At 46.1% G+C, this 24,082-nt stretch overlaps 1 protein-coding gene across 1 annotated transcript in view; it reads left to right on the top strand.

The window, feature by feature from the left end:
- Positions 1–324: 324 nt before the first annotated feature.
- Positions 325–24,082, top strand: part of USP53 (ubiquitin specific peptidase 53) — a 59,273-nt gene continuing 35,515 nt past the window's right edge. The window contains exons 1-4 of the mRNA XM_084757810.1: positions 325–1,378; positions 13,010–13,669; positions 16,705–16,797; positions 17,450–17,584. Of these exons, the coding sequence (XP_084613936.1) occupies positions 13,526–13,669; positions 16,705–16,797; positions 17,450–17,584 (372 nt within the window). The 5' untranslated portion in view covers positions 325–1,378; positions 13,010–13,525. The remainder of the gene's footprint in view (positions 1,379–13,009; positions 13,670–16,704; positions 16,798–17,449; positions 17,585–24,082) is intronic.

Below are 24,082 nucleotides of genomic sequence, written 5' to 3'. Positions count from 1 at the left end.
TCAGAAGGATCCACCCGGAAGATACACACCTGAGAGCTTCGTTATCTAGTCTAGCTGACAGGTTAAGTCCGAGATGGGGAAGAGGTGACGTAAGATGTAGTATTAAACACCACCACAAAAGTGCTGTGAATAAAGGGCCGGCAAAGGAAGAAAAAATGTTTCAACTACATTAGAGAGATGGTTGCAGAACCAGGAGGAAATGGCATGCTGCCAATTAAATGCCTAACAGCTGGTTTCTCTTCCTCCCTCCACTGGAAATTTTAATGTTTGGGACAACGTCTATGGCTTCATTTTACTCTTATGGGGTAAATGCTCAATAAATTCTCAGTGATCTGTCTCAAGAACAAATAAATCGTCACATGTCACCAATGAACTTCAAAGGTTTCCTCATCTTATTTCTTAAGGTAAACCTACGAGTCACCTTTGAGGGTTGTTTTGTTTGTTTGTTTTAAAATCTATTTTTATCATTCACACCAGCTTTGGAAAGGTCTTTCAAACCTACATCTACTTCTGAGAGATCTTCATGGCCAGACAGGCTTTTTATTTTTTCATTTTAACTATTATCCCCAAGAAAAGTCTTTTCAAACAAAGGTTAGCCTAGCCTGGTTCTCAGAAGCAGCTTCCAACTTAAAACCTGTTCCAAAACACGGAACCAAAACTGCCAAATTTTCTGCCAAAGATTAACTGGGTCAGCACGCTTATTAAGGTTTTCATTTTATTAATGGTCACGAAACCACCGGTTAGGGAAAACATATTCACGCCAATGGAAAACGTTCAATCGCAAACAAACCCAGCAAGCCATGAAAGGCGCTGGGGTGCGGCCCCAGCAAAGGTCGGACCCACAGAACCTCGGCTCAGGCTGCCAAACCGCAAATCGAGGCGGGGAACAGCAGAAGGGCCGCGCGTCTGCGGAGGAAACAGTCCCGAGTCCGGAGCCCACAGCATGGCTCAACGAACGATCCGCCACGTCCTTCCTCACAGGCCGCCACCCCCACGTCTGGAAATGCCCAAGTCCTGCTCTCGCGGGATCTCGCGCCTCACAGAAACCCTGCGGAAGCTGGAGCATCACCCGCAGGAAAGCTGGGAATTCACGTGCGGGGGCGGGGCCTGCGCGAAGGGGGCGGGGCCTGCGCGAGAAGGGGGGGCGGAGCACGATGACGCGGGGGAGGGCGGGGTCCAGAGACCTGTTGATCGCAGGTGTCACTGCCCAGACGGGTCTCCGGGTCTCGGGCGTGCGCGCATGCTCTGCGCGGGTCTGGCGGCTGAAAGCGGCGGTGTGTGTCGGTTCGGCTGTCACGACACGTCGTGGGTGTCGGCGCGAGGCGGAGCCGGGTCAGCGGGACTGGAAGGCTGCGGCGTCGGGAGGTAGAGCTTTGAGGTGAGTCTCGGGAGCCCCCGCTGGGCGGGGGACGGAGGACTCGCGCTCCCTCGGCCTGGCCCTGCTCGGGCGCGCTGAGCCTGGTGGCCCCGGGCTGAGGGCGGGATCCGGTCGGGTCCGGGATGTGCTTGCTGGCCAGGGCTCCCGAGGCTCACGATCCAGTCCCGCCGCCGCCGCCGGAGCACTCAGCCTTCTCCAGCATGATGGGCGTCCCTCCTCCGGGGAGCCGACTGGATGGGATATGATAGAATCTTGGGGTTGGTGGTTTCTCAGGAGCTGTGTAGATGTCCAAAGTTAATGTTTAGCTTCTAAAGGGCGGTTTACGGTACAATTACTAAACTACTCGCCGGCGGCGCGGGAGAACAGGAAGTGCCTGCACAGGTGGATCTGAAAACCGGGAGGATCAGAAACCCTGCAATCTGAGCCTGTTTTGAGGTTTTGTTATTCTCTGGAGGTTTGTTTTACCCATGGAGAGCCTGATAAATGCTTGCAAAACGTACTGCACGTCCTTATCTGTTTTCAGTCTTCCATACCTGGAAATACATTCTTTCCCCCCAAGATGTTTTGAAGGCTACTCTTGAGGTACACATTTGACCGTAAATTTAAGTTCCTTGAGATTAGCACTGAAGCCTTTAAGAAAAGGCGTACTGGTTTTCACATTTCAAAGGTGTAGCAAATGTTGACATAAAGTTATCATAGAAAGGATTGGTTAAATTGATAAGTTGCCAGTTTTATTTTCTGTTGTTTTCAATTCTGTCATGTCGATTACGGTCGAGGCAAAGATCTTTCATCCTGTTGAAGAGAAATTAAAAGGAAAAAATAATGAAAAAGTTTCTCAGAAGTAACGTGTGATTTATCTGCTATTGTCAGAAGAATTCCAAATAGACACACTGTGGGTGGGGAGCTGTAGCATGAAAAATAAGATTTTTGCCTTATCTTTTAGAGGCCTTTAAAATGAGCTCCTTTGGACAGCTAGTCTAGGTTCATCGTTGCTGGCTATAAACTTACAAAAGTGATTTATTTAGTTTGCAAATCAAGCCAATGGTAGTTATATATTTTTCCCAAAGGGTAAATACAACAGATCCTTAAGCTTTTTCCTTAAGAATTCTTTTTTAATTCATAAAGTTATAAGTTCTATCCAACTCATGGTACTTGACACTAACAATTCATTACTATTTTCTCTAAAAGGTGCAGGCATTCCTTTTTTTTTTTTTTTAAACAAAAAAGTTTGCAGTTTTAGTGGTAGGACACATATTCTCCTTATTCTTGCCCTTTTATAAAAAGCCCACAATGCCCTTACAGTTTCAGTATGTACTCTGATTCAAGATACTTTTATATTGTTTACTTTCAAAAGTTGGTTTTCACTGTGTAGTGTCAAGAAATACAGTTTGGGTGTGTAATGGCTTGGAAGTTGTTTTTAATAGGACAGAGTTGAAAATGAAAAGAAACTGCATCAATTTTAAGGGGTGCTATGCACTTGGAGAAGCTCAGTCCAGTTTCTTCCATTATGAGACTTGTCAGAACTCCGTAGTTGTAGAAGGAATGAGTGTTTGTCTCTACAACTTTCTGAAAATACATCATACAGTAGTCGCTTAACTCAGCCTGCAAAGGTGTTGAGTTACTAACTTAGCAGACTTGTTATTTCACATCTTTAACTATAAGGTATGGCCTAATTATAGACCCTAATGACAATCTACAGAAAGCTTGGTAGCTTATATATTTCGTATGCAAACATTTTGAACATGGTGTGCCAAGGTGTGAAGCTATTCAGGAGATCCTGCGTTAAGGAAGGACATGTGCTGATTCATGTCATCTTGGAAAAGCAGGGTAGAAATGGATGATAACACAAATGCAGTTTTGGCATGGTAGATTATTAACTTGGTATTGAAATTATTTCCAAAGTGCTGTTTACAATGTATGTAGATAGTAGATGTAACTTGCTCTACCATACATTAAAAAAAAAAAATCCTAGCCGGGCGTGGTGGCGCACGCCTTTAATCCCAGCACTCGGGAGGCAGAGGCAGGTGGATCGCTGTGAGTTCGAGGTCAGCCTGGTCTACAAAGCGAGTCCAGGATAGCCAAGGCTACACAGAGAGACCCTGTCTCAAAAAACCAAAAAAAAAAAAAAATCCTTATGAGTTTTTGGAATTTTAAATAACTTTATATAACACCCTAACTTTGTCAAGTTACTGAGTTCTTTTTTTTTAAACAATAGGAATACTGTAGGCAAACCCATTTGTACTATTCTTTTCCAAGTTAATTTTGGAAGTCGGTTCCGGTTTGACAGATGACGGTAGGCTAGTTCATCCTTGACTTACATCTGGAAAGCAGCACTGGGTTGCTATAAAACACAGACAGAATAATTAAGGGAATATGGAGATAGGTATACCATCATTTTAAGATTAAGATGACTGAGCAGACAAGGTGCTAATGCAAACTGGGGTGCACATTAGGGGCCAGAGACATGAGCAGCAGCGAGTTCTTCTATTACTATCTCCGGCTGGATGCAGCCACATGTTGTGTCTGAGATGTAAGTATCAGAACACAGATCCCATCTTTGTCAAGAGTCAGTCTAGGCTTTCTTTGCCCATCAGCACTCCATGCCTATGCTTTTTCCAAATTCCCTACCTTCTTTTCTCTTAATAGCTTCCCCAAATTTAGATAATTGCTTGAGGTCTACAAGATTTCCCCCCCTATATAGTGCTGCCATATTCGAGTGGCGTAATAGTACCACTTCCTTTCTGGTGTATACTGACACTGACCTAGCTGCCAGGGGGTAGCCGTCTGCACTGTCTGTACCAGACTTGTCTATCCTGCAGCCCACGGATAACCTGGTCCCAGCTGGCTATGAGCACAACTGGATATGGTTGTAGATGAATACACTTAGGTGTTTTTTTTTTTTTCATGAAGTGTCAAATAAGCAACCATACATAAGCAAGAGAAATGGGGGGGAAGGGGAAGAAAGGGAAGAGACTACAGAAAGTCTTGTACTTGTTTGTGCTTATTTACAATAACAATCCAAAATTTTGGAAACAATCCAAAAATAATAATTTTTGTTGTATTAATTCACAACAACACTACTACTCTGAAAAGGAATGAATGAACAGTTGCTGAGTTGTGCAGTAAATTGATGAAACTCAAAAGCATTCTTCCAAGAGAAATAAACATTATATGATTTCATTTGTGTGAAACTCTAGAAAAATTGAAATTGTGGGAATAAAGAGCAGGTGTGCGTATTTGCTTTAGTTGGGTGTCATAGTTTCTATTATGTTATGTAATGTTACCACAAATTTAGCAACCTAAAATGATTGCTACTAATTCTTCTACAGTTTTAGTGAGCCAGTCCAGATGGGTTCAGCAAGGTCTCTGGCCTTGGGAAACCAAAGCTGAGTGAGGTCAGAGTGTCAAATGGGTGGGCTTCTGGCTGGCAGTCCTCAGAAAGAATCTGCTAACAGGCAAATTCTTTTCCTTGTAGGACTGAAATCCTGGTTCTTCGGTCCTAAAGGCTCCCCAGACTCCTCACATCCTTGTTACCCTGCAGGAGTGAAATCTGTCCGCCTCCCCACACCTTACCAGCTAAAGAAAGCAGGCTTTGCTTTTAAAGGCTCCTATATTAGATTGGCCCAATGCCCCCCCCCCCCCAAAAAAAAGTGCCATTGCCTGAGTCATAAAACATAGCTACCATCAGTGGATTGTGTCTTGCCTGTCTTCAGCTTTTGGACAGTAAGGTATAAAGTGTGTGTCATAAAACATGGCCACCATCAGTAGATTGTGTCTTGCCTGTCTTCAGCTTTTTTACAGTAAGGTATAAAGTGTGTGTCATAAAACATGGCCACCATCAGTAGATTGTGTCTTGCCTGTCTTCAGCTTTTTTACAGTAAGGTATAAAGTGTGTGAGTGTGTGAACGTGTGTGTATGCATATTATTTTACTTCTGTCCTCCATACTGGGAAAGATTAACGACTATGAAGAGGCTTGAGAGAGCGAGCTTTCAGGGAATTGGAAACAGTTGGCTGTGGTGGTGATTACATGTCAAAACTCACTCAGCTGTACGTTAGAGGATTGAATTTTATTGAATAACCATGATTCAGAAAAGCAGGCTAGTTTTTAAAATCCTGGATGTAAAAATATACAGGTAGTGAAATTAATTCGTACTAGTATATTTAAACTCTTTAGTTTTTAACTGAGTGAATACTAAGACTGACCACAGTATAAGGGGAAGAGAAAAATAAAACACTAAGAAAACTATTGTAGTTGTGTAAGAAGGTTGAGATTAATACGAGGCACGAGGTAATGGCCAGCCCAGCCTAAGACCGTCTCTTGGGGAGTCCCTGTAGTTTGCTTGGTTTTTGCTGCTTAGCTGTTGGATCTGGAGATGATAAAAACTGTACAGTGTGAGCACCGTCACCCTTCAGACTCCCAAGCTTTCCTGATTTTACTTCTGAAGGGTACCTATTCTTTCCCTTACCAGTTTGTCATCTGCTGCCCTTACCAGAACCATAGGATTTCTCACACATTCCTGGACCACCTCGCTTACTTACCTGTCTTCAGTCTATCACAAAATATCCACCTATTATCTTTAAGTAGCCATTTGCCTCGGGTAGCAGCGCAGTCAGGGTGTGAACTTCGCCAGTTTGAAGGGTGTGCAGTATTGTCTTTTAGTTGGTGATATTCCCAGGTTGAAATCTTTGCTAGCCGTTTAGTCTTCTCCATTTGTTAGTTGGTAGTCTTAGCCTACTTTCCACTTCTATAACTTGTTTTTGTTTTTTCAGCCTTCAGCCATTCTTTCTATATTTTGTTGGTTGTCTCATTTCTTTTTGAAGAAAAGGATTCTTTTCTTAACTTCTTCAGTTCTTTGAATTGTAGGGATTTGTATTCAGTCTTTTGTTTTCTCTTGCATCCAGAACTTTACATTTTAGTAGCTTCTTAAGCTTGGTGTATATTGCTTTGTCATTGAGTTCTATGTATTAATCTCACATTTTTTATTTAAAGTGTTGGATTGCTGTTTACTTCTAACTCCTACAACAGTCTCATGACAATTTGATACTGAATTTCTTGAGATTCCCTTTAGTCAAGTATGATCTCAACATTGCTGATTTAAATTTCTTTAGATTTAGTTTCCATGCTTATCTTTTTGCACTTGTGAGCATATACATAGATAACTGTGAGTTATATAAATGTGACTAGTCTACAGTTCACAGTTATTTTTGGCACAGATTTTCCCCTCCTTTTCCTCAGGTTGGTTAAGCAGCCCCATTTCAAATACAAATGAACTGCTTGGATGGTCATAAAAAACATACATGTTCCCACACTTCATTGCTTTACCAAATGAGATCATTATTACATAAAAAACATTGTTGCTTTTTTCTTTCTTTCTTTCTTCTTTCACTTGGTTCCAAGGTCTCTCTGGAGTGTAGCTGTAAACAAGCCCTGCCCTGACAGCGCTTTAAGCAGTATGGGTCATGAGTTCTTATACATTTTTCATGATATTTTTATTCTGGCACTCAACCTAGTGCCTAAGCAGCCAGACCCTGTGCGTGACCAGGTGTCCTCTCAGGCGGAAGTTCCTATGGCTTTTGCTCAGGCTGTGTCCAGTTTGGGATAGCCATTCTCTCCTGTGGCTCTAATGGGGAAGGAAGTCAGATTTGAATGTGTTTAGCTGCTGAGGCAGAGGTGGCATCTCACCATGAAATTCATGGAATAAAAGAAGCAGTTTATCATTTTCAGACTCGGAAAGGAGAGGGCAGGGCCCGCAGGAAGGAGAGGTACCCCGAACTATGTACCCCCCACTAACGGGAGGAGCAAGAAGGGAGGGGCCTGTGGATTCATACCTTGAGTAGATTCCAGGTTGTGTATACCACAGAGTTTGTCCAGTGTCTTCAAAGCAGCCTGCCACAAGCTCCATAGAGGCACACAACTGAGAAGCTGGAATGCCACCTAGATCTAGCTCAGTCCTTTCCAAGTGTGAGACTTGAGCAAGTCAAGTACATTGGATCTAGCCGCACCATGCAGAAGTGGTCAGCAGGAGGCACGTGTATAGCACAGATCAGGACCTGTATCTACCGTACTGAGGTTAGAGAATTGGAGCTGTGCAGGGTAAACAAGCCCCACCTCTCATAGAAGAAAGGCCCCTCATGTTGAGAATGGATGCAGAGCCGCAGCACACTTTGTTCGGCTAGTGAGTCTCTGCTGATGGCGCATGCTCTGATTCCTTCATGATTTACTGCAGTGATGCTTTATTCTGCAGTGTTCTACTCTCAATGTTGGGTTTGAAGGTTTGGTTTTTGGTGGTAGTGGTGGTGGCGGTGTGTGTTTGTGTATTTGTGTGTATATGTGTCACCTGTGTACTGGTGCCTCTGGAGACCAAAAGAGGGAGTTGGGTTATAGCAGGAGCTGATGTTATAGACAGTTGTAAACTGCTGGGTTCTGGAAACAGAACGCAGATCCTCTGGAAAAGCTGCTAATGTTGCTAAGCCATCTCTCTGCCCTAAAGTATATTTTGTATTTTAAATTTTAATACTTGTTAGCAGGTAGATTACCAGAGAGCATGGTAGTAGATAAGAGAGAGACAGAGAGAATTTTTAACTAATCAACAATAAATGAAAGTACCATTTTCCTTTTATTCCAACAACAACGTTACTTTTAAATGTTTGCCAGTTGGTAGCTCTGCATTATTTTACCCTTGAATTAAAAAAACTGGCGGACACTCTCTTGACTATATCAGGGCCAGGACTTTGTGTGTAGTCTTCCTCATTGAAGGTCTTGGTGCAGTGAAAAGATATAAAGCAAAGTAAGCACACTTAAGAGGTTTCAGGGCTTCCTGCCAGGGAGCTTATATGGGACACTCCTTCAGTGCTTGCAGTGATGTGTAAAACGTTGTCTACAGGAAGAACACTAGAGAGTCTATCTTACATTTTTGTTGTAGAATGGTTAACGTCATCATTCTCTACCGAGAATATACCAAAATTCTTGCCTTCCAGAAGGAAAATAAATGTTTGCGATAAGTCACATGGTCTGTAGTTTAGTGCATTCTCCGTAAGTTAGGGGAAGCAGCCTGTCACCAGCTAAGGCCAGCCTTCCAAGCAGACCAGCGTAAGCAGACCTGCTGTCTCAGTTTTCTTTCTTGAACTGTAACTCATACACAGCATAACTCTCTATTTAAAGTACATGCCAGTAGTTCCTAGTTATACATGCAAGCAAACATCCATGACTGATTTTAGAACATTTTATCACCTCCAAGAGAAAAGAAAAACCCGTTGTACCCCCTAGCTGCAGCACCTTGTCCACACCCAACAGCCTTCACCTACTTCTCCAGTCCTAAGCAACCCCTGTTGTTCTGCGTGCTGCGAATCACAGTATGTGGTCTTTGTGTTTGGCGTCTTGCAGTTTGTGCTTAACTTTCCCCCTCTAGCTCTCAGTTGCCATCAGCTCCTGAGCTAGGCCTGGGCCAACTGTCCAACTCCTCTGCATTGTGGATTTGGTGTGGCTTGAGCTTGCAGAGGTCTTGTGTGGGCTGTGAGTTCATAAGTGCACTGTCTAGAAGATAGTTTCCTTTTAGTCACAAATTGCCTCTGGATCTTACACTTTCTTCCACCTCCTCCACAGTGATCCCTAAGTCTGTGGGGGGATTGGGGTGCAGTGCATCTATTCCCGTTAGAAGGGAGCATTCTGGTCTCTTACTCTCTGTACCTCAGCCAACTGTGGCCTCTGTTGGTCCTATCTCCTGCAAATAGAGGCTTCTCTGATAGGCGTTGAGAGATGAGTCAATCTGTGAGTATAACCAGAACTTACTGTCACAAATATTTTCTTTTCCACTTAATTTTATGGTAGCCCATCCTTTCAACTTTTAATTTTAGCAAGTTATTTTTGTTTTTGTTTTACACATTATTGTCAACTAGCTAGTAGTGTATTGTCTGTCTTTCCTGTTTTTTTTTTTTTTATTCCCTGTGTTATGGAAGGTTCATTTCATTATCTCTTTTTTGGCTTTTGTTTTTTTAAAACTTATTTACTTGTTTGATTGTTTTTTATTGCTTGTATGTGGACATGTTAGCACACATGTGGCAGTCAGTGGACAACTTAGGGGAATTGGTTCGTTCTTTGCACCATATGTATTCCAGGGATCAAACTTGGATTGTCAGACTTTTTGGCAAGAACCTTTAACCACTTAGCCATCTCATGGCCTGCATTCTCTCTTTGTTCACATTTCCTAAGGCTCTAGTAATAGTTACCTGAGGTGTCATATACTAGTCCTATTTGTCTGTGGTGAAGGGAAGCGAGGTGACAAAACTCTAATACATGTTGTATGCTGATCTCAGGGAGCAGAGAGGAGGTGGGGGGCAGGGGCTTTTCTTTTTAATAATTCTTTTTATTAATGATTTTATTTATTTTTATTTTATGTGCACTGGTGTTTTGCCTGCATGTGTATCTGGAACTATAGTTAGAGACAGTTGTGAGCTGCTCTGTAGGTGCTAGGAATTGAACCCTGGCCCTCTGGCGGAGTAACTAGTGCTCTTAACCTCTGCGTCATTTTTCCCCTAAAAGGAACTTCTTATTTGCCTGCTTGCAGGAATGGTACTCTATGCCGTAGGGGTGACAGTAGAGCACAAAGCGGGCATGCCTGGTCTTGCTTCCACTTCCCAGACTGGTTTTGCTATAGTAGGGTCTTGATGTCAACTCTCCCCTCCCACCCAGATGGCACTGGGCAGCCGTACTTTCCTGTCTTTGTATTGTGTGGGTTCCGAGTTCGTTGGAATGGAAAGGTTACAGCTTGAAGTGTCTTTCTTGGTCTGTAGTATTTGGCTCTCTTCATCGCTTAGCTGCTATCTCCTTCCTCCTGTAAGAGCCAGTCACTTTGGTACCCCCAGGCATTCTCCCCACCTTTCATTAGACTGACTAACTTTTGTCTTAATCTCTAGAGACAGGTTAAAGAGCTGGTTCTCAACCTTCCTAATGTTGTGACCCTTTAGTTCTTCATGCTGTGGTGACCCCTAACCATAAAGTTATTTTTGATGCTACTTCATAACTGTAATTTTGCTTCTGCTATGAATTATAATGTAAATATCTGTGTTTTTTCATGGTCATAGGCAACTCCTGTGAAAGACCAGTTGATCCTCCCCCCAAAGGTGTCATGGCCCACAGGTTGAGAAGCACTGGGTTAGAGGAAAGGCATCAAGAACACATATTTGTTTGACATCTTAGGTAGGAATGGAAGGTACAGTTTTATTAAAGTATCTGTGTCACTGCCCCTCACTGATGAGTTATTAAGAGAGAATAATTGTTTCACATATCTTACTTCGTGGTATGGAATTGGTAACAATTAAGTTTTGTTGAAAGAATATAATTTTAAAAGGACATTCTACTAAAAGTAGGGATTTCTGGGCTGGGGAGATGACTTAAAGATAAAAGTGCTTTCTGTGCAGGTGTGAGGACCTAAGTTTGAATCTCCAGAACCCATGTAAAAGTTGAACATAGAGCTCCAGTGTCTAATCCTAGCCCTCCTATGGAGAGCTGAGAGGCAGAGACAGGAAATCCCAGAAACTCAACAGGCCAGCTAGTTTGGCCTACATAGCAGAAAAACAATGAAGAGACTTTTTTTCTTGGGTAAGGTAGAAAGCAAAGACCAACACCAGAGGTTGCCTGTCCTCTGCCATCTGTGCCTATATCATGGTATATGAATGCCCATATTCACATGCAAATAAAATTTTAAAATAAAACTAGAAATTTGCTCCTGTACTAGTTATTTTCCTGTTGCTGGATTAAAACACCATGACCCATGCCGGTTATAGAAGGAAGGGCTTATTGGGCTTACAGTTGTAGCCGGATAGAGTTCATCACATTACAGTGGGGAGCATGGCAGCAAACAGGCAGGCATGGAGCAGCAGCCGAGGCAGGAGCAGAGAGAGCTAACTGGCTGTGGTACTGCCTTTTGGAACCTCAAATCCCACCCCCAGTTACACATCTCTCTCAACAAGTCCACACTTCCTACTCTTCCCTAACAGTTGTACCAACTGGGGACCAAGTATTGAAACCTGGGAGTCTATGGGGGCCATGCCCAATCAGTCACCACAGCTGCCAATAAAGAGTCCCTCAGTGGTCCGCAAACATGGCTGAGTTTACTAAACACTTAGTGTATATGATTCTTTTCAGGATTATTTATATATCTTTAAAGAGGAGGTTGCAAACTATAGAGTTAAAAAGAGGAAACAGCTAACATCTTTAAGACAATTGAACTTCATTAAGCAGGTCAGTTACCTCATCAGTGAGGTGAGCAAGCCTTGGCCCTGGATGGGAGGAATGGACCTGAGACCAGGCAGCTGCCTGGAAACAAGGTCTGCTGACTGATTCTCTAGAGACTGGTGGCTTTCTTCTTTCTTCTTTAGTGCTTTGTTAGCGGTGAGTATTTGATCAGTGATAGCAGACTGACCTAATCTCTCATCTTTTATGTGCTGAGAAGATAGGATTCAATGACTTTCACCTAGAGTTTAACAAGGCATGTGTTAAGACCCCATGCGATCTCTTTCTTTAGCATTCCTCCTGTCACACTGGGCCTGTGTTCCTTCATCATACCTGTTGTGATCAGGCTCAACATCTGAAGTTGCTGTCCATGCTAATTGAGGCTCTCCCCATCAGGTGGCTTTCCCTCCTTCAGACCTTGATGTACATATAAGCTTCTTAGTGAGTCCTCTCTCAGCTTCCTTGCTTAAAATGTCAGGCACACTTCCATCCTGCTTCCTCTCTCCTCCATTAACCCGTAACACATACCTTCTCTAGTTACTTATTATATTGTCACGGTGTGAAGCATGGTCTGAATGGTCCTTGTTGTGTTAGGTCAGTGCTCGATACAGTGCGTGGCTCAGTGCGTATTTGTTAAGCTAGGGAGTGCAAGAAGGGCAGTCAGTTGATTAAACAGTTGATAGTGAGTACTTGTTTGTTGGGTTTTTTTTTTCTTTTCTTTTCAGTTTTTCTGCTTTGTTTTGTTTTGGGGTTTTTTTTGTTTGTTTGTTTGTTTTGTTTTGCTTTGCTTTTTGAGACAGGGTTTCTCTGTGTAGCCTTGGCTGTCCTGGACTTTGTAGACCAGATTAGCCTTGAACGCACAGAGATCTGCCTGTTCTGCCTCCCTGAGTGCTGGGATTATAGGTGTGTACCACTACTCCTGGCTATGAGTACTTGTTTTTAATTCAGGAGTTGAACATTTAGAGTCTGTTAAAACAGGAACACATATTTGTGGAAAAGAAAAAATGGAATACATCACTAAGGGGTTTTATTTACTCTAGTTTAATTCATTTGTCAGTTATAATATCAGTTATAACTTGGAAAAACAATCTATTTGTAAACTGTATGTTTATTTAATACAATAACTTATTGTTGACAAATACAGAATACCACTTCAGTTCTAATTTTTTAAGACAATATTTTTTATGATATCTTTCAACATTACAATTGGGGTAGATAATGATTAATGTCCTACCAGCTTTTAAAAAATCTAAATGAAATATTTTTCATTTTATATTTTAGAATGCAAGCTAGCGTAACCCTTCTGATAATGAATTGCAATTATTTATTCAGTGACTTATGAAATAATAAGTGAATTTTGATCAGCTTTAATTTAAGCATTTCTTCTCTATTTTTGTAGATTTGCTTTGAGGGCATGCTGATGAACAGGGAGTCACCTTTGATTATGTCACCCGGATCAGAGAAAAGCTACTTCACTAAAGAAGCATAAAGAAAACAGCTGAGCAGAGGAACCTGCAGATGCCTGCTCTGCACCTTGTATCTCCTCTACTTTTAACCCCTCAGAACTAAATACTTACACATTAAAGAAAATGGCCAATTCCTCATATTTTTAGCAGCTAAAATTATTTTTGGTTAATGTTGTACAACTTATAAAATTTAAGAGTTATCAAATCTGTAAGGCCTTACTTAAAATAGCTTGCTTTTTAGCATTCACAACTTCAGCGATTACTTTGTTTTTACTTATGAAAGTCCTCAGAAATGTAGCACACCAGGAACAAGATGGACTTGGAGGCATACAGTGCCATCGTGGATTGCAGTGGAATTCAGCGGACAGCTCGGGACATCACTCACTTTCTTCTCCAAAATACCACATAAGCATATTACTTAACTCCCATGCAAAACAAGTTGCTTGAAAATGGCCTGGGTAAAATTCTTACGGAAACCCAGTGGTAATCTTGGGAAAGCCTATCAAGCGGGAAGTTTGCTGTCCCTGGCACCTACTGTAGGCCTGCTGAATGAGCCAGGACAGAACAGCTGCTTTCTTAATAGTGCTGTACAGGTGAGACCACCAATCACTTGTTTCAGCCTTTCTCTCAGTGCTTTCAAGGGCCTCTTATTTAAACGTTCTATTAACTCCCCGTAGACTGGAATGACTTCCGTGTGTAGGGTTGGATGTACCTCTATACATGCATGGGCATATAGGTTTACCTTGTGTGCAGTGCATGGAAGTCAGAAGTCAGCATCAGATGTCAGGCCCAAGCTGCTTTCCGCCTCATTTTTTGAGGCACCGTCTCACTGAACCTGCAGCTCGTCCATTCAGCTAGGCTGTCTTGATTGAGCTTCAGGGAATTACCTCTCTTTCCTCCTTCCCCAGCCCTGAGGTTACACACACTTCACCATAGCTGGTTCCTACATGAGTCCAGGGATCTGAACTCAGGTCCTCAGGCATGCGTGACCAGAACTTACTCAGCTGAGTCCGCTTCCCAGCCCTGGAATACCTTAATGTTACTTTTAGTGGTGCAGAAGACTCTCTCACTGAACATTTTAGCATGGCTCTGGTATAAGAACATTTTTATTCATAATGCTTAAAAATGCTTAAAAATTTAAGAATATCTTAAAGTAAAGACTATTTTTCTATCTAATGTTTATGTACTTTCTGTTGTAATGTACTTCCTGATACATTAAATAGAACCACCTTTCAATGTAGCATCTTTTCCTTCTGCCTGGATGACCTTTACTAATATTTTTTATAGTCCTGGCCTATTAATAATGTATTATTTTAGCTTTTGTATGATTGAAAGAAATCCATTTCACTCCTGTGTTTGGAAGATTAGCACATTAAAGCTGGGTGTGGTGGGGCATGCCTTTAGTCTCAGTTCTTGGCAGGTAGAGGCAGGAGGTTTTTCCTTATCCCTAGCTTACAGTGCTGTGTCTCAGCAATTTTCTTAGTGTCATTCGTGGTTGAGTTTGTTGAGTGTCTTGAAGCTGTCAATTTGATATTTCAATCAAATTTGGAACGTGTTTACTATTATTGCTTCAGGCAGTTGTCTTTCCCTCCTGTGGAGGACTCTAGATAACATACTGTTGCTTTCAAGTGGCATGGACTCTGTCATTCCTGTGGTTTCTGTATCTGCATCTTGAAGTTCTTTATCTTTTCAATGTCTAATATGCTATTTGTCATACTATATTTTTTTATCTTAGACATTGTGATTTTTACTAGTAAATACTTGATATATGTCTTCATGTCTGAGCATCATTGTTCAGTCTTAACCTCTAGCCTATGAATTGTTTTCCTGTGTTTACCTACTAATTTCGCCCTTTATATAAATTTTTGGAGTTTTGTTTTGTGTAGGATTTTTTTGTTGTTGGTTGGTTGGTTTTTGTGATTCCTTCCTTCTTGTTTTTTGTTTTGTTTTGTTTTTTTGTTTTGTTTTGTTTTGTTTTTTTCTTGTCTTTGCTTTAATGACTGTTAGTTTTTATTGGATATCACAGAAGTTTCACCTTGTGAGGTTACAGATATTTCAGGATTCCTAAAGAGAACCTGGAACTTCATCCTGGAGTAAGATTAACTTAGTTGGAAGCAGACTGATCATCTTGGTGGTCTAGTTTCTGGGGCAGGGACAGTTTTATTTACTCGTAAGGTTAATTTCTTTTCAGATGCTTCTTTTCTTCAGCCAGTGCTCTGTGAACTTAAGTTTTCCACCTTGACTGTTGAACTCTGAGCATGATTTATAGTTCATGTGAGTGGTTTATTCCCTGGTCCAAGATGACATCCTCCTTGCACTTACTGGAGTACTTGGGGGGAGCCTGTGTGATCCCTGGTGAGGACTCTGCAGCGCTCTGTCCCACCTACTCCAGCAGCCGCCACAGGCTGATTGCAAAGCCAGTTCTCATCGACAGAACTACTATTCAAATAGACGCTCTGTCAGAAAACATTCTGTCTTCTTAATAGTCAGTTTTATGATTATTTTTAAAGCTTGCTCAGAAATAAATTGAGGAATACATCTTGTAAGGCCATACGTATACCAGTTCATTTAATCTTTACAACTCCTGGAGTTAGATGCTCCAGAAAGCATTTGTCTGTCAGTTCAGGAGCTGCTCAGCTGAAGAACTGCAGCTGGAACCCAGGCCATCTGCCTTCAGAGCTTGTGTTGTTAAACATGTTGCTGTCCTTAATCTTTCTCATCTTTGCTGAGTCTCTTGAAAATGGATTTAAATCTTGTGTTTTTATGATATGCTAAGAGATAATATATAAGAAAATTATTAAGTACTAGCAAGTACTTTGCAAAATGCTCATTTTGTATTTATTAACATATTGTTTTTAATTGAGAGAATTTAGATGTCTTAAGTTGGTTCTTTACATTATTTGAAGAAATTACTGAAAGGTACAAGGAATCTTGCTTGCTGTAGTTGCGTGCGCATGGGCTCTGTGTCAGGTCCTGCTATGCACCGTTACACTTTGTGTACTGTCTGCTCTTCACAACAGCGGTGTGAGATGCCACTGTTAGTCCACTGTAGAGTGCAGGTTTTACAAAGTGGGATTTAGATGCTGGATGGATTTATTTCAACTATTACAGGATTTTTGTTGTTTCTTCCTTACTGGCTGTGAATATATTCACATCATTGCTTGACTTCCACTGACCGTCTTGTCCTCTATCACCCCAGGAGTCTTTCACCTCGGATGACTGAACACACACATATCGGTCACCCACACTGACCACTATTTAGTACATCCCAGCTTTAAAGTCTAATTGTATTTCCTTCCTAGATTTCGGTGGCTCCAAGTTCCTCTTTCATGTCTCTGCCAAGGTCTTTACATAGTATCCCATATTTCCTGTCTGTGTCCAGATACTTAACTGAAAACTTTAGGGTTGTTTGGGGAGGGCGCTTTGTGCCCGTCGGGCTTTCATGTGAATCAGTAGGGATTTCTTCTAGGAATTGTTGTGTTTTCCATTGTTTCAAGTAATTACACAAGTCCAGCTATACAGGTGGTCAAAGAAGTTACTATTTTACTGCTTTTAAAATGTCAAAATATGCTTCTTTTTTTCATAGCGAAAACAGTGTCATTCTGTTTCTCATTCAAATGTTTTCTAGGTTTTATGGCAATTAGATATATTCCGAAGAAGCTTGAGAGTTCTAACTGGACATGTTTGTCAGGGAGATGCCTGCATATTTTGTGCATTGAAGGTAACTACTAGTAGCTACTATTGTTTCTCCAAATTTTTAATTTGGATGATTATTTAAAATGAATGCTTAAAATATGACAAGTTTTTGTCTTCTACTTTTATAATTAATATTTTAATAATTAATATTTTAAATAATATGAAACTTGAGACTATTGACTGTTTTGTAATTATTTTAATGACTGTGTTCTCAGCTACTACTGAGTTCTAGATGCTGCTCCCATTACTGAGTTAGTGCAGTGAGCATAATTTGTAACAATCTAGATTCTTCCCACCCTTGGAATGTGGAAGCAGGTAAATTTCCAGTTCAAGGCTGCCCTGAGCTACATAATGAGACCCTCTTAACCTAAACAACACCACCAAAACTCCATTCTCATGGAGCGTAATCCTTTTGTAGAGTAGGAGACGGTGTGTAAGCCCAGACTCCCTGTCTCTGCCTTCTGCATAGCAGGATTGCAGTCAGGCTCTTTATGCCACCTGGCTTTTTCTGGGGGTTCAGACTTCAGTCCTTAAGCCAGTGTTTTGTCTTCCAAGCCATCTCCTCGGTTCTTGTATTCATTTCTCGGTATGGGTATGCTATTTATGTTGTAGTGAAATTATTAAAGTGTTTATAAAGTTGTTGGCGTTCAACCTGCTGATATACTTTTGATTTCTAGACAATATTTGCCCAATTTCAACACAGTCGAGAAAAAGCACTTCCCTCAGATAACATAAGGCATGCTCTTGCAGAAAGCTTCAAAGATGAGCAGAGATTTCAGCTTGGCCTCATGGATGATGCTGCCGAGTGCTTTGTAAGTATCTCTGACAAACCTTAAGAGGTTAGAAGAATAGTTTTAATTCTTTGTGTGATGCAAGTTTAAAGACAAAACACTTATAAAGACAAAGAATGTCAGAACTGGTCAGTGCCTCTGTACCTCTTGTACATCTTTCGAGATTGAATTTAAATCATTCTGTTCTATGTTGTGTATTGAGTTTTGATTATTTATGCTCTGAATTTTACTACATGTTAGTTTATAAAAATATACATATAATTCTTTTTATATTTATATAATATATATACACACCAAGCACCCAACTTTGTGTACTATTTTGTTTTTAGTATTTTAAGACCACTTTGTGCTGCCCAGGTCCTTTGAGTGTGTAGTTCCGCTGGAGAGTGACTGACTTAACAGCAGCTACGCTCGGGAAACTGTCTCTTCCTCTCCCTGCACTACAGCTGACAGTTGCCAAAGGCTACGTGGCTAAGCGGGGAATTGTATGCACATCTTCCCTCTCAATGCTGAGATTCAGTCTGGCTTCTTTGCACAGGTTTTGTGTGTGCTATCCAAACATACCTGAATGTGTAACTGCTCTGCTTTATCCAGAAGACAGTGTTTCCTTATAGTTGTCCCCAGCTTGCAGTCTTACAGTCTTGATATACTATCAATGATATTGAGCCTTAGGAGTGGGTATTGCAGGAGTGTGTGTGTGTGTTTACATATAAACATACATATAAATATGTGTGTGTATATATATATTTTTTTTCATATTTATTCTCTTAGGACCAACTTTTCTGCAGTCTCATTCTCTAAACTTTGGCCAGTTGTGCATTTCTACATTAATCACTGTTAGTGCAAATAGGACCTTTGTTACTGTTATTTTAAGAGGATGGCCTAAAAGTGTTTATTATTAGGCTTATAATTATGACAGTGGTATTATTTAACCCACTTTCATAATTAATAAAGACACAGACACCTGATGGAATTTAGAATAGCCTTACTTCACCTGGAGCACGGCAGATACTATCTCCTGAGCTACCTTCCATTAGCTCCCAGCCTCTATCCCATGGCATCTAGCTGAATCATTTCTATCTGGGCTACCTCCCATCCATAATTCCATAAATACTTGCTTATTTTGGGCTGCTTTCCTCCATCCTTGCCAATCTGGTCATGTCTCTTCTGCACTAACCCATCTCGGCTCTCTTCCCTTCTCCTTCAGTACCTGTGTGCTCCCTGTGCCAGTCCCCATGTGCTCCTCCTTCAGTGCCTGTGTGCTCCCTGTGCCAGTCCCCATGTGCTCCTCCTTCAGTGCCTGTGTGCTCCCTGTGCCAGTCCCCATGTGCTCCTCCTTCAGTGCCTGTGTGCTCCCTGTGCCAGTCCCCATGTGCTCCTCCTTCAGTGCCTGTGTGCTCCCTGTGCCAGTCCCCGTGTGCTCCTCCTTCAGTGCCTGTGTGCTCCCTGTGCCAGTCCCCATGTGCTCCTCCTTCAGTGCCTGTGTGCTCCCTGTGCCAGTCCCCATGTGCTCCTCCTTCAGTGCCTGTGTGCTCCCTGTGCCAGTCCCCATGTGCTCCTCCTTCAGTGCCTGTGTGCTCCCTGTGCCAGTCCCCATGTGCTCCTCCTTCAGTGCCTGTGTGCTCCCTGTGCCAGTCCCCATGTGCTCCTCCTTCAGTGCCTGTGTGCTCCCTGTGCCAGTCCCCATGTGCTCCTCCTTCAGTACCTGTGTGCTCCCTGTGCCAGTCCCCGTGTGCTCCTCCTTCAGTGCCTGTGTGCTCCCTGCGCCAGTCCCCGTGTGCTCCTCCTTCAGTGCCTGTGTGCTCCCTGTGCCAGTCCCCATGTGCTCCTCCTTCAGTACCTGTGTGCTCCCTGTGCCAGTCCCCATGTGCTCCTCCTTCAGTACCTGTGTGCTCCCTGTGCCAGTCCCCGTGTGCTCCTCCTTCAGTACCTGTGTGCTCCCTGCGCCAGTCCCCGTGTGCTCCTCCTTCAGTACCTGTGTGCTCCCTGTGCCAGTCCCCATGTGCTCCTCCTTCAGTACCTGTGTGCTCCCTGTGCCAGTCCCCGTGTGCTCCTCCTTCAGTACCTGTGTGCTCCCTGCGCCAGTCCCCGTGTGCTCCTCCTTCAGTGCCTGTGTGCTCCCTGTGCCAGTCCCCATGTGCTCCTCCTTCAGTACCTGTGTGCTCCCTGTGCCAGTCCCCGTGTGCTCCTCCTTCAGTGCCTGTGTGCTCCCTGTGCCAGTCCCCGTGTGCTCCTCCTTCAGTACCTGTGTGCTCCCTGTGCCAGTCCCCGTGTGCTCCTCCTTCAGTACCTGTGTGCTCCCTGTGCCAGTCCCCGTGTGCTCCTCCTTCAGTGCCTGTGTGCTCCCTGTGCCAGTCCCCGTGTGCTCCTCCTTCAGTGCCTGTGTGCTCCCTGCGCCAGTCCCCGTGTGCTCCTCCTTCAGTGCCTGTGTGCTCCCTGCGCCAGTCCCCATGTGCTCCTCCTTCAGTGCCTGTGTGCTCCCTGTGCCAGTCCCCGTGTGCTCCTCCTTCAGTGCCTGTGTGCTCCCTGTGCCAGTCCCCGTGTGCTCCTCCTTCAGTGCCTGTGTGCTCCCTGTGCCAGTCCCCGTGTGCTCCTCCTTCAGTGCCTGTGTGCTCCCTGTGCCAGTCCCCATGTGCTCCTCCTTCAGTGCCTGTGTGCTCCCTGTGCCAGTCCCCATGTGCTCCTCCTTCAGTGCCTGTGTGCTCCCTGTGCCAGTCCCCATGTGCTCCTCCTTCAGTGCCTGTGTGCTCCCTGTGCCAGTCCCCATGTGCTCCTCCTTCAGTGCCTGTGTGCTCCCTGTGCCAGTCCCCGTGTGCTCCTCCTTCAGTGCCTGTGTGCTCCCTGCGCCAGTCCCCGTGTGCTCCTCCTTCAGTGCCTGTGTGCTCCCTGCGCCAGTCCCCATGTGCTCCTCCTTCAGTGCCTGTGTGCTCCCTGCGCCAGTCCCCGTGTGCTCCTCCTTCAGTGCCTGTGTGCTCCCTGTGCCAGTCCCCGTGTGCTCCTCCTTCAGTGCCTGTGTGCTCCCTGTGCCAGTCCCCGTGTGCTCCTCCTTCAGTGCCTGTGTGCTCCCTGTGCCAGTCCCCGTGTGCTCCTCCTTCAGTGCCTGTGTGCTCCCTGTGCCAGTCCCCGTGTGCTCCTCCTTCAGTGCCTGTGTGCTCCCTGTGCCAGTCCCCATGTGCTCCTCCTTCAGTGCCTGTGTGCTCCCTGTGCCAGTCCCCATGTGCTTCTCCTTCAGTACCTGTGTGCTCCCTGTGCCAGTCCCCATGTGCTCCTCCTTCAGTACCTGTGTGCTCCCTGTGCCAGTCCCCATGTGCTCCTCCTTCAGTGCCTGTGTGCTCCCTGTGCCAGTCCCCATGTGCTTCTCCTTCAGTACCTGTGTGCTCCCTGTGCCAGTCCCCATGTGCTCCTCCTTCAGTACCTGTGTGCTCCCTGTGCCAGTCCCCATGTGCTCCTCCTTCAGTGCCTGTGTGCTCCCTGTGCCAGTCCCCATGTGCTCCTCCTTCAGTGCCTGTGTGCTCCCTGCGCCAGTCCCCGTGTGCTCCTCCTTCAGTGCCTGTGTGCTCCCTGCGCCAGTCCCCGTGTGCTCCTCCTTCAGTGCCTGTGTGCTCCCTGCGCCAGTCCCCATGTGCTCCTCCTTCAGTGCCTGTGTGCTCCCTGTGCCAGTCCCCGTGTGCTCCTCCTTCAGTGCCTGTGTGCTCCCTGTGCCAGTCCCCGTGTGCTCCTCCTTCAGTGCCTGTGTGCTCCCTGTGCCAGTCCCCGTGTGCTCCTCCTTCAGTGCCTGTGTGCTCCCTGTGCCAGTCCCCGTGTGCTCCTCCTTCAGTGCCTGTGTGCTCCCTGTGCCAGTCCCCGTGTGCTCCTCCTTCAGTGCCTGTGTGCTCCCTGTGCCAGTCCCCATGTGCTCCTCCTTCAGTGCCTGTGTGCTCCCTGTGCCAGTCCCCATGTGCTTCTCCTTCAGTACCTGTGTGCTCCCTGTGCCAGTCCCCATGTGCTCCTCCTTCAGTACCTGTGTGCTCCCTGTGCCAGTCCCCATGTGCTCCTCCTTCAGTGCCTGTGTGCTCCCTGTGCCAGTCCCCATGTGCTTCTCCTTCAGTACCTGTGTGCTCCCTGTGCCAGTCCCCATGTGCTCCTCCTTCAGTACCTGTGTGCTCCCTGTGCCAGTCCCCATGTGCTCCTCCTTCAGTGCCTGTGTGCTCCCTGTGCCAGTCCCCATGTGCTCCTCCTTCAGTGCCTGTGTGCTCCCTGTGCCAGTCCCCATGTGCTCCTCCTTCAGTGCCTGTGTGCTCCCTGTGCCAGTCCCCATGTGCTCCTCCTTCAGTGCCTGTGTGCTCCCTGCGCCAGTCCCCATGTGCTCCTCCTTCAGTGCCTGTGTGCTCCCTGTGCCAGTCCCCATGTGCTCCTCCTTCAGTGCCTGTGTGCTCCCTGCGCCAGTCCCCATGTGCTCCTCCTTCAGTACCTGTGTGCTCCCTGTGCCAGTCCCCATGTGCTCCTCCTTCAGTGCCTGTGTGCTCCCTGTGCCAGTCCCCATGTGCTCCTCCTTCAGTGCCTGTGTGCTCCCTGTGCCAGTCCCCATGTGCTCCTCCTTCAGTGCCTGTGTGCTCCCTGTGCCAGTCCCCGTGTGCTCCTCCTTCAGTGCCTGTGTGCTCCCTGTGCCGGTCCCCGTGTGCTCCCTGTGCCAGTCCCCATGTGCTCCTCCTTCAGTGCCTGTGTGCTCCCTGTGCCAGTCCCCATGTGCTCCTCCTTCAGTGCCTGTGTGCTCCCTGTGCCAGTCCCCGTGTGCTCCTCCTTCAGTGCCTGTGTGCTCCCTGTGCCAGTCCCCGTGTGCTCCTCCTTCAGTGCCTGTGTGCTCCCTGTGCCGGTCCCCGTGTGCTCCCTGTGCCAGTCCCCATGTGCTCCTCCTTCAGTGCCTGTGTGCTCCCTGTGCCAGTCCCCGTGTGCTCCTCCTTCAGTGCCTGTGTGCTCCCTGTGCCAGTCCCCATGTGCTCCTCCTTCAGTGCCTGTGTGCTCCCTGTGCCAGTCCCCATGTGCTCCTCCTTCAGTGCCTGTGTGCTCCCTGTGCCAGTCCCCATGTGCTCCTCCTTCAGTGCCTGTGTGCTCCCTGTGCCAGTCCCCGTGTGCTCCTCCTTCAGTGCCTGTGTGCTCCCTGTGCCAGTCCCCGTGTGCTCCTCCTTCAGTGCCTGTGTGCTCCCTGTGCCAGTCCCCGTGTGCTCCTCCTTCAGTGCCTGTGTGCTCCCTGCGCCAGTCCCCGTGTGCTCCTCCTTCAGTGCCTGTGTGCTCCCTGTGCCAGTCCCCGTGTGCTCCTCCTTCAGTGCCTGTGTGCTCCCTGTGCCAGTCCCCGTGTGCTCCTCCTTCAGTGCCTATGTGCTCCCTGCGCCAGTCCCCATGTGCTCCTCCTTCAGTGCCTGTGTGCTCCCTGTGCCAGTCCCCATGTGCTCCTCCTTCAGTGCCTGTGTGCTCCCTGTGCCAGTCCCCGTGTGCTCCTCCTTCAGTGCCTATGTGCTCCCTGCGCCAGTCCCCATGTGCTCCTCCTTCAGTGCCTGTGTGCTCCCTGTGCCAGTCCCCATGTGCTCCTCCTTCAGTGCCTGTGTGCTCCCTGTGCCAGTCCCCATGTGCTCCTCCTTCAGTACCTGTGTGCTCCCTGTGCCAGTCCCCGTGTGCTCCTCCTTCAGTGCCTGTGTGCTCCCTGTGCCAGTCCCCGTGTGCTCCTCCTTCAGTGCCTGTGTGCTCCCTGTGCCAGTCCCCGTGTGCTCCTCCTTCAGTGCCTGTGTGCTCCCTGTGCCAGTCCCCATGTGCTCCTCCTTCAGTGCCTGTGTGCTCCCTGTGCCAGTCCCCATGTGCTCCTCCTTCAGTGCCTGTGTGCTCCCTGTGCCAGTCCCCGTGTGCTCCTCCTTCAGTGCCTGTGTGCTCCCTGTGCCAGTCCCCGTGTGCTCCTCCTTCAGTGCCTGTGTGCTCCCTGCGCCAGTCCCCATGTGCTCCTCCTTCAGTGCCTGTGTGCTCCCTGTGCCAGTCCCCATGTGCTCCTCCTTCAGTGCCTGTGTGCTCCCTGTGCCAGTCCCCATGTGCTCCTCCTTCAGTGCCTGTGTGCTCCCTGTGCCAGTCCCCATGTGCTCCTCCTTCAGTGCCTGTGTGCTCCCTGTGCCAGTCCCCATGTGCTCCTCCTTCAGTGCCTGTGTGCTCCCTGCGCCAGTCCCCATGTGCTCCTCCTTCAGTGCCTGTGTGCTCCCTGCGCCAGTCCCCATGTGCTCCTCCTTCAGTACCTGTGTGCTCCCTGTGCCAGTCCCCATGTGCTCCTCCTTCAGTGCCTGTGTGCTCCCTGTGCCAGTCCCCATGTGCTCCTCCTTCAGTGCCTGTGTGCTCCCTGTGCCAGTCCCCGTGTGCTCCTCCTTCAGTGCCTGTGTGCTCCCTGTGCCAGTCCCCATGTGCTCCTCCTTCAGTGCCTGTGTGCTCCCTGTGCCAGTCCCCGTGTGCTCCTCCTTCAGTGCCTGTGTGCTCCCTGTGCCAGTCCCCATGTGCTCCTCCTTCAGT

This window comes from Acomys minous (genome assembly GCF_964271855.1).
Source record: "Acomys minous genome assembly, chromosome: 14".
In the NCBI taxonomy this organism is placed as follows: domain Eukaryota; kingdom Metazoa; phylum Chordata; class Mammalia; order Rodentia; family Muridae; genus Acomys; species Acomys minous.
This window is presented reverse-complemented; position numbering and strand designations above follow the sequence as displayed.